The following is a 16709-nucleotide window of genomic DNA, read 5'->3' as shown; positions in this document are numbered from 1 at the left end:
TCCTTCCCACCCTCCCTGGCGCCACGTGAGGCTGGTGGATGGAGCAGGCAATGGCAGCTTGGTGCTTTATTTGTGTAAAGTTTCCTGAATTGGTGGGTATTTAAATCCTTTTGACTCCTAGTGCCCGGCTATGAAAAGAACTGTTGAATGAGCTTGTTGTCTTCTGATTTTTCCCTTTAATGCGTTTTACAAGCAGCCCAGTGATGGGCCTGACACACCAGTTCCTATGCACGCTCCCTTCGCTTTGGGACTGCAGCATTAATAACGCGCTTCCATGCATCATGCCATTTTTAAGCATGATCGTTATGATAAAGGGCATATACTTAATTACAGGCCTGCTTAATTACAGCTCTGTTGAAGCTCGTTTGTTTAGGAGAGTGCTAATTGCGCTGCTGAGCCTTTGGCACGCCCTGCTTTCATCTGCTGCTTTGCTCTGCACTTTTGTGCTCTGGGCGGGCTGAAGAGCGGGGGACCGGGGACCTGCTGCCGCAGCCCACCGCAGCCCTGGGGGGCCACACGCAAACTCCTGGGGGCTTATTCTTTAAATTGCTTTACAAAAGCCAGTGCGTGACTGATCAAAGCAGGTTTCTGTCGGGATAACAAATGCAGATGGTCTTTCAGGTTCAAAACTTCCTGGATTTTGTAATGCTGCTTTTCATCTGCTTCCTTTTGTTTCATGTAATGTTGGGGCTGCCGCATAGCACCTTTGATAATGAAATGACTCCAGTGTAATTTTTTTAAGTCAAAAATATACAAAGCTAATGTAAAATGAATTCTTGAATAATCTTTGTTCGATCACTAACACAGTAACTGGCTGGTGCTAATGGAAGTTGCAAAGCAGCAAGCAAAGAAATGCAGGGTGGGGGCAGATGCTTTATGAAAGAAAACTCTGTTTGGGGATTACTTGAGGGCATCGCAGGGGTTAAACTTGCTCTAGTTTGACGTTTTTATTTTTTTCAGAGCTGAAAGTTAGAGAGTTAAACTGTTAAAGGTATAACTCAGATAAAAGGGTTGTACTCAGGACTGCGCGCTCCCTTGGAAGTGTGCCCTTTTCAGCCTTGTGTGGAAATTGCTGAGATACATGTTTTAAAAATAAAGTGGCTCACCTGTACTGACATGTCTTACGGGAGGCGTTCTGTGACGTTTCCTGGATAGTAATAGCAAGACAAAACACTAAACATTGCTGCGCTACGAAAGAACGACGCACAAGGTGATATCAGTGCAAAAAACCCCCTCAATATCATTAAGGTTGTGTGACAAACAGAGCACCTGGCACTGTGACATGGGGCTGTGCCATGTACAGTCATGTCCTTGTGTCTGTCTTCATACTTCATTGCTTTCTGTCCTCCAGATGTGGTTAGCATTTTATGTGTGCGTGCCGTTGTTTACTATTCAGTTTTCCTTGGTGGCGGACAGGCATGGGAAGGTGTTTGTCTCCAGCTTTAAGAGATTACATTATCGCTACTGCTGTGACTTTTCTTTAATCTGCCGAGGTAATAGCACTTACTGCTTTGTATTTGAGGAGGTAAAAGTTATCTGAACCAAGTATTTTCCTTATTCTCTTGCTAGGAAGCCAAGTTAGCTCCCGTTGGCCTGTATAGTAGGGGCAGGTAGATGTCTGTCCTCTCGAACTGTTTGTATTTGTTTTCAGCTTCAAATACAGTCCTGTTTGGGGGCTGGACCAAATTGGAAACAGATTCTCAAAACTGAGGCCATAAAACATATATGGATAGAGTGGGGGGTGTTCATCGCATCCTGACCTGGTAGGGGCTAACCCAGCTGTGTCTTGAACAGACAGAAACCCCTGGGAGGTTAAAGGGAGAAAATGCTGGAAATAACTTCTAAGAGGAATCAATCAAATGTCCATGTGGTGTATTTGTGGTACGTTACTGTGAACACGTGCGGTTGCATGTCAGAAATCAGTGGGAAATGTGACGTGTCTGCTCCTTTTGTCCCTTCCAGCAATGGATGGAGTGCCTTTTATGATTTCGGAGAAGTTTGCCTGTGCTCCTGAAGGGGTGAGTTACCTTCATTATTTTTTCCAATGTCTGAAATTCATCTTCTATGGGTGGAATTGATACCTGTGCTTGAGATGACCCGTGGAATTGATACCTGTGCTTGAGATGACCCAAGGTTGCTCTTCAGAATACTTTCCTGTTGTGTCTGAATGGCTTTTACCTGATGATTTCTAAAACTGAATTATCCCAGGAGGTGAAACTTTTATCACCACCAAAAAACAGGAATGGCCAAGCGGCTCTCCGGGTGCTGGATACCTTTGTAATCCCTTACTATAGATATACGCTCTAAACAAAGCAGCAGATAAGTGGTTCTCCTAAATTTAGCCTGTTGTAGTGATGGCATAGTATGGCCAGCCTTATGGCTTTCGTCTGTATCGCAGAATTTCAAGGCAATAGAAGTGACTCGGTGGTCATCAGCGCTAAGGGACGGCTGCAGCTTGCGCGCGCGGCGGAGGCGGCAGGGCTCGGGTCCTGCTCCGCTCCCTCCGTGGCCTAGAGCAGAGCCGTGCCAGGCTCCCCGTCCGTTTCTCTGTTAAAGCTGATGACCTGAATGCCCTCGGTAGCTGCAAGCGCCGGTGGGAACGTCCCAGAAAAACTGGGGCTCCTCGGGGTTGTCTCTGTGCTAACCAAGTACAGTTGGCATCACCCCAATCTTCCAGGGAGCTGCTTAATCTTGAAAAATGCTAGTGATTTTGCACGTGGAGCGCAAGTAACTTTAGCTGACCCAACTTAGCGCGGTTGCCATGGCTACGCTGGCAGAAATCCAGTTTCTATGGAGAGAGGCTGTGCTGTCCTGTTTACCAATTCCAGTCTACAAAGTTTAGAGAGGTTGTTATGTCCTAATGATACAACAGCTGGACCTCTGCTGGGTTCCAGAAAACAGAAACATGGATAGAAAAATGATTTTAGTATTCCTGTTGCCCTCTGGCTTGAGAGGTATATGAGCCAAAGTGTCTCAAGTGCAGTGGCAAAACAGGCTTTTTTTTTTTTTTTGTATACAGCATATTTCTGCGTGAATTTAGTCCTGGTGAAGAGTTGTGCGTTGGCTCCTCGGGGTGCCCCGTTGGAGGCAGCTCCCTGGGCTGCGGGGCCCCAGGTGGCACAGGGCAGCCAGCCAGGAAGGTGCTTGTCATGCCCAGATCGGCTCAGCTGCCTGCAGAGCGTCCCGCCGCTGTCCTGGGGCAAGGGCACGCGTCGCTCCCGCAGGAATGGAAACCCTAATACCGATTCAGAATGACTTCTGAGCATCGGCGGCCCAGCGCTAATTTAAGTGGTGATCCGGAGCTCAAAGGCTCAGCATCCCATTACCAGCCCCCTAATCCATCCAATCCCTAAAACAATATCTCTTTAAAAATCAATTTACAGGAGGCTATTACAGCAAACACAGACCTATCTGATGAATCTGATTTTTCACATCTTGCTCCTGCTTTGCACACTCCTTTTTTACTTACAGAACGTGCATATATGGTGGGATGCAGTTTTTCACAGCCATTGCTTTCTGAAAAGGGCTGTTTACAGGCTGACTTGCGTTCCCAGAAAGCTGAAGTCCCCTGCTGCTAGGACAAATGCAGAGAGATTAGGTCATGCTAATCCTCCCTTCAGATTCTTTAGGCACCATTGCCACCATACGGTCAGTTTGGTCAGGGCTTTCCACAGCTGGTGCCTCTCACACGCGCGTGCTACGGCTGCGTGAAAGCCATGGGGTGCTACAAAGTATGTCCCAGTAACAGCCGTCCTCTTGCAGGGAGATGGATAAAGATCTGCCTGTTTAAAGTGACACTGTGATGAGTGTCAGCCGTCCCCAGTCAGGAGACAGGCATTAGAGCTGTTATCCATAGACCACCTTCTGCTTCTTACGCTCTTGTGGTGGACTGAGAAACAGGATTATGCATGTGTTTACAGATGGTGCCTCTAAATCTCTGATGACAGAGTATTTGCTGACTTTAAACAAAACAGAAGCAAAATAAAAAATCCCTAAATTTGACATTTCTGTGTTTCTTTTTTTCACCAGATGCAGCCAATTGATCTCTTGGGTATCACAATCAAAACCCTAGCAGAAATCGAAAAGGAGGTAAGTACCCAGCCATGCTCTAAGCAAAATGATCATGAGATCTGTGTTCATTTAGTTGCAGGATTCCCTCCCTTAAGGAAAAGGTCTCACTTGTCTTTCCCAAGTCACTGATGATGGATAAAGTCAACATTAAGTTAAGTCAAACAGTAAACTCGGAATTACAGACATCCTCTATGATTTGTGCCAGATAAAGAGGCTTTGAACCTGAGTCATTGAATCTAATGATGAAGTCGTCTGCCCTCCATTTAATTCCAGATGTCTGTTTTATTTAACCTTTCTTATTTATTAACCAAACGTGTTTGTTACAAGCAGGGCACTGGTTGCGTTAGGTTGCCTCATAGCTTGGGAAACAATTGAGCTCAGTTAAGTAGTGTAGTGTAAACTACATCATAATCTTTCAGTTTCATGGGGAATGTAACTTGTCACCAGGAAAAACGATCTGAATTTTTAGTAAATGTGAGTCCTTCATGGAAGAGACAGGAGACTAGAGCCAATCCAAGTATGATCTGCCACAACAGGTAGCTCATATGTTCCCAGAGGAACATTTTGGCATGTGCAAGACTTGGGCTGCAGGATGCTAGGTAGCCACCTGCTCAGGAACAGCTTCCTTCAAGGTGGAATGTCTAAGATCAGGAAGAAAATTGACCTGTTATAAGTACTATGTGTTTCTTTGGGCATCTTTGGTTACGAATATCTGTTATGAAGACCAGCTGTATTAAAGGCAAAGAATAAGAGTATGGCATAGTAAAACTTCTAAGCCTATCATGGCAAACAGAACTGTGGTCTTTGCACTTTTCGATTCCAGTTGTTATGGGTCGCCAAATGGAATGCAAATGTTACGTGCCACAGCTGGCTTTAAAAGCAAAACTATCCATTTCACACTTGTTTTATGGGAAGTTAGGAATTCCTCTGTTTATTTCAATGATGAAAAGGACTTTTATTTGTAAGCTAGGAAGTCTTTAAGGATGACTTAGTTTCAGGGTGAGTGCTAGATGTAGCTCCTGATGCAGCTAGATAGGTTAGCCAGGACTGCCTTCAAGAGCTCCGCGTTCCTCCTTTCCCATAGAAGTCTGCGACCAGGCAGGGCAAATTTTAGTGTTCGCAACATGTGCCCGTGTCACTCATTTCTCCTGCTTGGGGAAAGGCAGGCAGACATTGTGGAAGATTACGGGACCATACATGAGTGACTGTTGAGTGGTAAAGCTGGCATGGAGCGTACTTAGGGCAGGTTATTGAACCATAGCAGGGGAACCATCATCTTACAGGACCTGGCATAGACCCTTGGTGGAAACCAACGTATCTGAAGGCTGCAGGATATCCAGATTTTTCCTAAATCTATCCTCTTTTCCTGCCTGGAAATTTTGTCAGAGTGGGAAAAGAAGTTGGTCAGATGCCAAAGATTTCCAGACATCCAACAGCCCAACTGGAGCAGTGACAGTAGCTCTACAGATGCTGCCTGAGTCAGGAAGTCCCTGACAGAAGCAGCCTGGCTTGCCTCGGGCACGGCATGCGTGCCGGTATGCCTGTCTGGGATTGCCCAGAGGGCAGTGAGGAGCCCCAGTGTGTCTGTCAGAAGAGCTTCAGACCCTCAACTCCTTGAGCGTGGGTTGCTCAGAGGTGATGACCCCATAAGCGCGTCCACCTCCTTTTCCCTGCGCGTTGCTGGGAGTTGTCCACGGGGGCAGCAGGGTTTGTTCTGCTGGAGTGGAAGGGTCAGGTTGTGTTAGATTTCTGTACGCCATGCTGCAGCCCTCGTCATGTTGCGAGGGGTTGGAGAGAGGTCTGGGCAACGACAACATTGCCCCAGCGTTGTGGATCGTGTAGCCCTTTGCTTGTGCCCCGCGCAGGCCTGCTGAATGCTGAAACACAGATATCAGATTTATTTATGAGGCCATGAAAGGAACTGTTGATACCTGCCAGTTTTCCCCACACCCTCCTACTCCATTACAGGCTGTATGTGTTTCAGAGTAATGAAAAGTATAATTATGCAGCCCATATTCCTTGATGAAGCATCTTGTCTGCACATAGATAGCTATGCATATAAATATTGTGAATTTCTGTATGGCTTTATTTCCCTTGCAAGCAATAGCACCATTACAGCAAATCTTCTGGATTTCCAAAGCAGCAAGAACATTTTCCCTGGAGCTAGATGCCTTGCAAAAAATATTCCCAAAGAATTCCGAGAGTTATTATTCTCTGTCACCAGATTTGCAGATATATGTTCCCATCCTCCAAGCTGTGAAGTGAGCCAAATTAAGGGACTCCACCCTTTCAGGAAAACCAGTAAAAATAGATGCAAATCCTGTATTGCACATTCAGGCTGCATCTGAAGTCAGCATCTCATTGTAGCAGGTACAGACACTGCATAGGGTAGAGAAGGGTTAAAGCTGAGGGCATAGTTTGCCCAAGGTCACTTAGCTGGACATGCGGCAGAGACAGGAGTAGATGCTCTGCAGCAGCTCTGCTGTCCTTGCAGACTTGCAGGGGATTTTGTGCTTGCTGGTCCTCAGCTCTGGTAATGTCTCAGCAAGCAAAAATCTCTCAGAGTGGGAGAACGGTGCACGCTGTGCTGAAAAGGGCAGGGGCGGCTCACTGCTGGAGCGCCGCGCTGCAGCTGGAGCAGCGCGTCGGTGGGTTCTGCTAAGCGCGAGTCTGGTTCGGCAGCGCAGGTCGCTGTCGGACCCGTCTGCAGGCCTCCCGCGCTTCTCCAGAGCGGGACTTTGACAGAACGCACACCGAGTCTTCACTCTAACTTGGCGTTCAGCTAAAAGTCTGCAGAGATTCTAATTAGTAAAGTGAGAGTCCAATATTAATCATTCTTTTTAAATTGACAAGGAAGGCAGTTCATTTAACCACTTAATTGCTACAAGTTTTCATAGGCTGATCTTTGCAAATATATTTAATGAAGAAGTTGTAAATCTAAAAGAGCTTAAAATTTTAATTTTATACAGAAATATTTTTCCTTGTTCTCATGTTTGTAGTCAATTCTCCAGAGTGTAGTCACATGAAATGTTCTTTAAATGAACATATTTGCTAACTGGCATGATTTCAGTTTTTAAAACATTGGTTCCAGCAATTAGGCATTTTTTTCAGATCCCAAATGACTAGAGAAATTCGTCTTGATTATAATTGCTCTTAGCCACGCATATCTAATTTGTGTCTTTTTAAGTGTTAATTAGTAAACAGTTTGAGCTGACATCTTTATGTGTTTGTGTGTTGAAAAATGAGGCTTATTGCTTATTTAGCTTGGGGCTGGTACTGCTAGCTGTGACATCATGACATTGAGGTAAAATTAATGAAGACATGTTTGCCAATTAAAACACAGTCTTGAAAAAGATGACTTATTGACATATCCTCTTTGCACAATTTGCACTAGAAGATATGAAGTGTGCACTATATGTTTTTTTAATAGAGTTAACAAAATAGAAGTTCTGTATGTCTTTCATTGATACCCAGTCCTCAGTTATCTAGGCAGCAAAAAAATTCTTAGTCTTGATATTTCATGTATTAAATAAAAAGAGAGTACAGAAAACTAAATGTTAACTTTAAAGATGCTTTAGCATCCGACAACCTGTGGTCACTGAGCACCCTCTAGTGCTGCAGTTTCTTACTGCACTGAACAAAAGTCCGTTTGCCACCGCTGAGCTCCGTCAGGGTCCAGGCACCCTGCCTGGGGACTGGGGATGGGAGCTGTGCCCTGCTCCACCGCTGCCGTCCTTGCGTGAGGCACCGCTCCCTCGGTGCCTCAGTTTCCCTCTGCAGCCGTTGTCTGGGGCGGGCGCGCTCGTCCTGGCAACCTGCAGGCCAGGGTGCCTGGGGCTGGCGCAGGCCTGGCCCTGCGGCACGGGGAGCGAGCCCTGGCCCGGGGAGGCAGCACCTCCTCGGCTTTGTTCCCCACCCTGATGCGAGCGGGTAAGAGTGGAGACGTGACCAAAAAGCGTGACGTCTCCTACTCTGGGCTGTGGGCGTCTCTGGGCTGGGGACTCTGTAAGTGGGATCCCACAGGAAACCCTCCTCAGAGCTCTTTCTGCTGTCAGTGTTGTCCCCAGGTGCACTGGGCTCAGCATTTTCAAGAAGAGCAGATCCGCATTGGTCCCAGCAGTGCGACACCTGGTAGTAACTGCTGAGGGTGACGCCATGGCGCTGCTCGCACCACTGTTTGGCACGTGGTGCCAATGGGACAGGGAGGAGGCTTTGCTGTTAGTCCCTCCTAAGACAGTAAAAGAAGACCAAGGGAAAGGAAGGGGGAAAAAGAGGCCAAGGAAAAGGCCAAGCCCAGGCCAACTGCTGGGAGCTGGTTGGAAGGGTAGACCCAGCTCTTCTCTCTGCAAGAAGCACCTTGCCTTCATGCAGCTCTGTGGGAAGTGTTGCAGAATGGATGGGTGAGCAGCAGTCTGTGCACTGCAAGCTCCCCGGCCCACCATGGTCCATCCCGCCTGTGTGGTCCAGTTAGACATGAGCAAAGCCTTTGGATTCCCTGGGCATTTCTTCCGGGAGGCATGTACCTGGTCTTCAGGCCTAGTTTGAGAAGAGTTGTAACGGGCCTAGCAGGAAGGAACGGGGAGAAGGTCTGGTGGTGATAGTCCCAGAGACCACAAACAGGGAGCTGAGAGACGTTTTCGGATTTAGATAAAAACAAACTGTGCACTGGATGGACGCTGAACACCCACAGTGAGTGAATTGTTCATGCAGATGCAGGCTATAGACAGGAGCCCTGGGTTACGCACCCTGCCAAGGGTCAGAAATAGCTTGCTGTGGTCATCAGGAGGAGCGTGGACAGGCAGGGCAGAGATGGAGACTGAGAGCAGAAGGATAGGACGCACATCCTGCTCTAAGGGCCTTAGGACAGGATGCACATCCCGCTCTAAGGGCCTTAGCTCATGCCCACACCCTGTACATGGGTGTCCAGCTGGAAAGGAAAGGATCTGGGGAGAAGCGTCTGCACCTACAGCTGTTACGGTAGTGGTATTTGAGCCCAGCTGCTAGGGGCAAGAGTAAAGCGCTACTATTGTCTGCATGGCCTCAGTGAGCTGCCTTCCCGTGGGAGCTGGTGGCTCCCCAGTGCATTGCTCTGCTTTGGAATTACTGTTCCCCAAGAGCCTCTCCTGGAAGGTGCTGCAGAGGGACAGGATGCCCTGGCAGTGCAATGCCCATTGCCAGCCTCCCCGAGCACTCGGATCTGCGCCGGGTGCAGCCGATGGTGTGCCACGAGATGGCAGTGCTACGACGCTCGTGGCGCAGCGCAGCACCGGAGCCGGCTGCGGAGATGTCCGACATGACCACTCTGACCGCTGTGAGCTGCTCCCAGTGCTCGGGGCAGCGGGGTCAGTGCTGCTGCGGCCAGCCAGCCCTGCAAAAAGGGACTCCTGCAAAGGGAAGGGTGCAGCATCGTGAGATGGGTTCAAACCTCCTTGGAGCAGCGACCTGCACAGCTGAATAGCCCTCCCGTCGCAGCCATTCCCACCCAGGAGGGGCACAGCGCCCTGTCGCATGGCCGGGTCTGTCCTGCACTAGCTTCATGAGCAGTCTCCGGTCCCCGAGATCAGCCCCCTCTCACTGATCCTTGAACCAAGCTTCCCCTACACACAGTACTGCACTCAGGCTGGCGGATTTGGCTTGGCACTGTGTGCGTGGATGGTCTTGTTATTTTTTAAACCAGGCTTGTTCTGGGTTAGCTTAAATATATCAAGAGCAGGCCAATACTAAACTGAAATAAGCCACGTTTGGGCCAAAAAACGTATGTAGGGATCTGCACCCACTTTGCCAAAGCAATTTTAATTAACATGGTGCAGGCTTGTGTAAATGAGACCTGAACAGGCCAATCTTCCTGTCCAGCTGCTTTATGCAGAGCATGAGCATGATCATGTTTATCTTAACATTGGCCTTTAGGGAAGAGGAACTAATCTGAGGCATGATCATTACTGGTCTGCAACTGGAGGTCTTTAGGAAAGGGTTAGGCAGTGCCATCATGCCACGCTGCTGTGAGCCTACCTTTGGGCAGGAGGTGGATGAGATCCCATCTCAAGGTCCTTCTGGGCCTACTTTTTATCTCGTTCTTCAGGTTGTTGCATGTGTCCTATGAACAGCTTGACCTGACAGCTTGACTCTGAACCATTATTTGAAAATGCTACTAGGACTATGTGTGCGCTGAATAAGGACCGCTTCCCAATTATTTCCTTTGGAGGACGGTGTTCCTTGAAACACAGTTGGCCGCAGGAGGCAAACGAAGGGAGCGTGCCATCCTGGGTGCCCCGGCTGCTTGCTGTGAACGCGAGCGCGTCAGCCACGTCACTGCTAGTGGCTGGCGGTGGCTGCCCTCTGCAGCCCGTCCGCCCCGGGGGCGTGCGGTGCGGCCAGCCCTGTGGCGGGGAGGGGGTCCGGGCAGGGCTCGGGGGTCTCGGCGGGGAACAGAGGTGTGTTTGTCCTGGTGCTGCGCGGCACTGGGTGCGCGCAGCCCTGGGCGCGCCCCCGAGGCTGGGTGCATGGCGGCGCTCGCCCGAGCCTGCTGCCGTGTGCTCAGCTCCGGGCTGCTTTTGGGCCGCTGTCACACGTGTTTGTCCTGTTTGTTTTGCTATCTAGTACGACTACAGCTTCAGGACAGAGCAGAGCGCCGCTGCCCGGCTGCCGCCCAGCCCCACCAGGTGCCAGCAGCTCCCGCAGTCCTGAGCCCGGCGGCCGACGGCGGAGCGGCGCGTGCACGCGTACTACTGAGCGGGATGAGAGGCCTGGCGCGCAGCGTGCCTGGAGCCCGTCTCGCAGCTCGTCCGACGGTCGCTGCCCTCCCCGCGCTGCACCACCCCGCTCTGTGCGAGCCGTTTCCCCCCTTCGGATTCTGTGACCCTGTCAGCTGCCCTCATCCTCTTCCGCTGCTGGGGCTGCTTCTCCACGTGAGTATGTTCGTTAGAGCCCGACTGGCAGCTTCTTCATTGATCCCTTTTCCCATAACCTCTGCTGCAGAACAGCCACAAAACCACAAAGCTATAACAAGATGCTGCGAAGAACAAGCTGCGAGCTTGCAGACGATCAAGAAATGCCCAGCAGTGATCCCTACTACTGCTGGTGCGAGCAGGAGAGAGTGAAAGACGCAGCCAGTTACCAACAAACCCCCAAGCATCCCGTCCGAGTGACGTGGAGCTGGCTGCTCCGCTCCTGTTCCTCGCTGCGGGATCGGAACGGCAGAGCTCCAGACGCACGGAGGCTTTTGTGGCTCTTCGGTTAGCAAATGGAGCACTGAGTGGTGCTGAGCCTGCCATTTGCCTCCAAGCCCAGGCTGTGCAACGGCTCATGCACGGCCAGGATGAACCAGAGACTGCAACCGTTTATTTTTGCTGTAGGCTCATGGAGCCGGGATCGCTTCCTTGGATCTGCTTTGGGCCCTTTCCCTTGCCTTTCACTGGCAAGGTGGCAGAGATCACGAAGATCAAAAGCTGTGCTTTAGTTTCCAAGGAGAAGCACTTTTGCACAAGGTGTCAGCATGTCTGGGAGTAGTGACAAATGCTCTGTATTTCCATCTGGGTTGAGTACCGACCGCGAGCCAGCCAGACCCTGTAACACCCCTCTGACTCCTCACCGCACCTGTGTGCTAAGCCACGGCACTGCTGGTGAAGTGGATGCTATCGCCTGCCAGTTACTTTGGCCAATTTTATAATACTTGTCCCTCTAGCTGCTAAAAGAGATGTGCCTGTTCCCTTTTGCCCTCACAGGGAGAAGCGCTGAACTCTTACGTAGTGCAGGACGAGAGTGGTTTATTTCCACCGGTCGAGAGTGAGATGCATTAAACCCTGACCTCAGCCTCCTTATGACTGGTGACCTTAGCTCACTCCTGAGTCAAATGCATGTCTTGGTGAAGTCTGTTGCTGTAATAAGTTATTTAGAAATGTCCATCTGATCTCTGTGCTGCTTTTTCAAGTCTCTGCTGTAGAACAAAGATACATCATGGCAGCACAATGGCAATTTTTAAGTAAGTGTTAAAATGTGCAACTTTTTATATTGTAAAATACTGATTACCTAACCCTATTGAAATGCAATTGCCATAGTAACAAATAACAGTATTGCAGCTCTCAGTCTGGGTCGTATGTATGCCCTGACCTGCTTTGCACTGCTTTTGATTGATCTTGCATTTTCTAGTAGGACAGAATGGTGACTAACAGTAGGTTTTGTACTGTCAGCTTGTATTTTTTATTTGTACATATGTAAAGTATTTCTTGTCCAAAGATTCATTTCTGGTCTTAAGGCACCGTACCATATTGCTGGGATAACAAACACAAAATATCGTAATATTCAGGATAGACTGACACCAGTTCTCTGCTTCAGCTTCTTCCAGTCAGGTAACCATTTTCTAAAACTGCCTCCGTAAAGCAAGGCCACGTGATTTGAAAGCGTAGGCAGATTTGGTTGCACGTGTGTCATAAGTGGGCAAAAGAATTGTTTGCATCAGCTCTGGAGGTTTGGGTGACCCCCTGCAAGTGCTCATTTACTTGAAGGTTGCAGCACCATTTTTAGTTCTTATTTATCCTACAGGAAAGCAAAGCCAGACCTCACTGCCAAGCTTCACAAAGGCTAGATTGATGATGCCGACATCGACAAATGAACATACCATGGCAGCCTGGTCATTCGGCTCAGGTTCACTTGAAGTTCAAATCCACTCTATGCTGTAGTAGTATGCCCATCTCATCCATCTTTTGTCTTTCTTTTTTTCTGTTCGTAATTTGTTCTGTAGTTTTCTGTGGCATCCGTTCATAGCTTCTCCTGTAGTTTAGTGGATACTACAGGTAGGCAGAAGCTGTCTGCGACATTGCATTCCTCATAGTTTCAGGATGACGGAGTTGCAGAGAGCTGAGCTTCCCTGTTGCTGGAGAAGTGAGAGCAGCTGGTCCAGTGCAGAGACAGCCAGTGCATGGTCTGCAGCATCCGGGATGCAGTTGCTGCCGCCAGGAGATGGTGAGATTGCTGCGAGGAGCTACCTCCTTGAGCAGCGTCTTCTCATGCTGGAGGGCAGGACTGACTACTTCGCTGTACAGCAATTGAAGTGCTCAGTGTGGAGCAGCTGCTGATAGCTGCTGAACTCCACGTTCAGTGGAATGCTTCCTGGGTATGTTCCTCGGTATGTCCAAGCAAGGCCAGGGTCTACGTACCAAGCACTGGTCCACGCTCAGAGCGCAGAACATGTGGCCCTCAACATCGTGAGGAATTTGTCAGAAACAGTAGTATGAGGTTCAGTAGGCTGAGCTATAAAAACCTGCAACTGTGAACTAAAATGTTGGAAAACTGGGTATATAGCTTTCATTTCCTTTCTATGAGATTTAGCTTAAAGAACATCAATAGATAAAATCGATGCTTTAATACATATGGCAACAGTGACATTGTCTCAGCCTTCTTAGAGGTAAGTTCAGCTTTCTCTTCAGTGATTTGCAAGAAGCACTGGATGGCTCAAAGTGCTGACAGGACATGCAATTGGGACAAATACGTAAGAAGTCTTTGGGATATATTTGTACAGCTGGTTCTCACTCTTCCCTCCCTTCCACTGGCCTAGCACAGCTGCTTCAGAGGTGCATCTGCAGAGAAACTTGGCAGAGAAATTTGATCTTTGCAGTGTGCTTCTGCACCATGGCACTGCAAAGATACCCTTTGCTGCAAGCATGAGCAGGACAACTGCAGATCTCTTGGTATAAGCTGAACAGAGGCGTTGTCAGCTAAGAGCTACAGCTGCTGGAAGCCAGTTGTGCTCTCAGACTGGCTAAAGCCCACAGCTCGAACCTCTGTGGGCATTTCTGAAGATGAGAGGGCTCGGAGCCGGTGCTTAGAAGCACGGCAAGACACAGCACGTCTCAGGCGGATTGACTGTATATGTCTTCCTTTCAGTCTGCTGATTGTAGGGAGCTTTTTCATTGCACTTCTGAATTCCTGAGACCTGTGGGCATTCGGTCAGCATTTCAGCAGGCAGGTTTCGTTTGCTATTCCATAATTTTTGTATTTGGAGCAAATCGTTGCAAGGCTGGTCCTTGCATCCTCACAGCTAGTCCTCCCTGTTGGTGCGTGCTGGGGCCAGTACAAGTCCCTCTCTGCATCTTGGTCCCTCCCTGCCAAAAGGCAAGTGTGTTAGCATTGGCCCAGGCAATAAACATTCAGGGAACCTGATATCGTTGTTGTCTGGCCGTGAAGAAGCCTTCTGGAGCGTAAGGGGAGGGGATGAGTCAATGGAAAGCAGTAGAAGTGGTTTTGCAGAGCTTTAACAGATGTGCTTGGCTACCTTGCTTCTATTCCTAGAGTAAAACTAGAGACTGTGTAGCTTAATCTTGCGGTTGGTGGAGAAATTAGTTTGCCAAATTATCGATCATATTCCTATCTCTGCAACTGAGAGAGAAAAGAAGCAGTGAGGGGATTGTTTACTGGAAAATATACCTTCTGATGTGAATTAGTCGTGACGCGCTGTCTCCTAGATTTCTCACAGCAAAGAGCAGGTAACACAGTGAGATGAGTCACGGACCATCCAGGCCAGACTGCAACGTCTAAGGTGTTAATAATGGAGAGGCAAGAAATTAGTCCAGAAAGTAATGTAGAGTGTGAACTTTGTGATAAAATTCAAGTGTGGACTTACTTAGCAGATGTCTTCCCTGTGGGAGCATCCCATAGATGTAGTTGTGTAGGATTCAGCTTTGTCAGATGCTTTGTGCTTTGGCTGCGGCTGGGCGCGCGCGCGCTCGGTGTTGTGCTGGGAGGTCGGCTTTGTTCGCACAACCGCCGCCCCCGGCGGTTCCCCGGGTCCTTCACGCTCGACCTGCAGGCCAGAAGGCCGGGGGGGAGCCCTGAGCCGCGCAGCCACCGCTGCCGCTCACCGCACCCAGCCGCCACGGAGCCGCCCGGGGCCGGCGGCCCGCGCGCCCCGTCTCTGCCGCAGCGCGTCGCCCCGCCGCCGCACGGACCGCTGCCCACCAGGATTTAAAAAAAAAAAAAAAAAAACCAAGAACAAGGATCCCCCGGTGCTCGCCCCGGCGCGAGGGGCGCTTTGCTGGTGCGGCGAGCTGCAGGGAGGCCCGGGCGCCCCGCCGCCGCGATCCCCCTCGCCCGCGCCAGCACCCTCGAACTGCACCTCAGCCCTCGCGCCTGGCCCAGCGGCCTGGCTGCCACGGGGAGGCCCGGGCGCTGCGCCGCCATGATCCCCCGCGCCCGCGCCCTCGAGCCGTACCTCAGCCCTCGCGCCTGGCCCAGCGGCCTGGCTGCCACGGGGAGGCCCGGGCGCTGCGCCGCCGTGATCCCCCGCGCCCGCGCCCTCGAGCCGTACCTCAGCCCTCGCGCCATGGCTGAGCGGCCTGGCCGCGGCGCCCCGCCGGGTTCGCTGTCCTCGCCGCGCGGGCCGGCCCTCGCGCGCTCGGCCAGGCGCTGCTCGATCCACTCAGTGCAGGGAAACCAAACCGTTTCGATATCCTGGTCTTTTATTGTGGACTTTTTCCTAGCGGCAGCAGTTATAAATGTCGTCATATCAGTGGAAGAGAGGAACTTTTTATGCAGTTGCAAAGTGTTTTTTAAGATGCTATGCATTTTGTTGGGTTGTTGAAAGTGAATTTACTGTGCATTAATCTTATGAATGTTATTACCTTTTATATTTATTTTAGATGACCCTCCTGTATTTTACAAAGGGAAGTTTCATTGTGTGATAACTTAGTCTGTATTCTTAATATAATTTGTTAAATAAAGTTTGTTTTAATCAGTTTGTTCTCTGTGGTTTGTGTGGGTGTTTTGGAGTGTAAGAAGTGCGAAATGGCACCGTTCTGGCTCGCAGGAGTGAAAAGGGCTCCCCAGGACGCTCCCCCCCCGTACCGTTGTGGCGTTCGCGTCGTCAGATCCCAGAGCCGGATATTCCGAAGGCATCGGGGCAATGAATTACGCGTTTGATACAGGTAATGATGTTCTTATAGTAGATTTGGACTTCAGTAAGGCATTTGGCTTTGTACCGTGCTGAACATTCATTAAGAAATTAGAGTGGTGCAGCATTGACCTTACATACTAAATGGATTAAAAAATGGGGTTTGTCACGAGAAGGATGTTTTTAGCGGTGTCCTGCAGAGAAGAGCGATCTTACTTTCCCATCTAGTGTTTACTTTTGATGAGGAGGAATGCCCAATCATCACCGGTAAAAGTCCTTGGACTGGAGAGCCTCAGGAAAGAATGGCTATTGCAGGCTTTAACGCAAGAGCCTCATTTTAAAAGGTGCTTTTTTCTCTGTTGCAACTGAACAGCTTTCCTGTGTTTGTGTTCGGGCTGACTGAGACTTGAGGAGCAGTTTTGATGGGACGCGAGAAGAGGGAGCAGAGAGGCCGTTTCCTGCGCTCAGAAGGGAGGCGAGAGACGGCACCAACGCCGTGGCCGGAGTCAGAGGCACCAGAAGAGGCTGGGGGTGACGGGGGAGCGGAGGATCGCTAGCGGTCGGGCGGGAGCCGGCGAGCAGCGGCGGTGGCCTGGGTTGGGCCGCTCTCTTCCTTGGCCAAAGCAGCGCGGTCCGTGTCCTGGATCCAACGCAGTAACTGCAGAGGCGGCAACATGATCCACGCATAGGTAATGTGCTTTTTTTTTTTTTTTAACGTCGAAAATTATATACAAAAAGCCTTGAAAAATCTATCCAA

General features: G+C 49.8%; 1 protein-coding gene across 5 annotated transcripts in view; it reads left to right on the top strand.

Moving 5' to 3' along the window:
• MVB12B (multivesicular body subunit 12B) overlaps positions 1-15799 on the top strand; it is a 76945-nt gene extending 61146 nt beyond the window's left edge. For all 5 annotated transcript variants that reach the window (XM_068914577.1, XM_068914578.1, XM_068914581.1 and 2 more), the window contains 3 exons: positions 1963-2018; positions 4030-4089; positions 10669-15799. In XM_068914577.1, coding sequence (XP_068770678.1) covers positions 1963-2018; positions 4030-4089; positions 10669-10755 — 203 coding nt within the window. In that variant the 3' untranslated portion in view covers positions 10756-15799. The remainder of the gene's footprint in view (positions 1-1962; positions 2019-4029; positions 4090-10668) is intronic.
• Positions 15800-16709: the final 910 nt, after the last annotated feature.

The sequence above is a fragment of the Struthio camelus genome, chromosome 20 (genome assembly GCF_040807025.1).
Source record: "Struthio camelus isolate bStrCam1 chromosome 20, bStrCam1.hap1, whole genome shotgun sequence".
NCBI lineage: Eukaryota > Metazoa > Chordata > Aves > Struthioniformes > Struthionidae > Struthio > Struthio camelus.
This window is presented reverse-complemented; position numbering and strand designations above follow the sequence as displayed.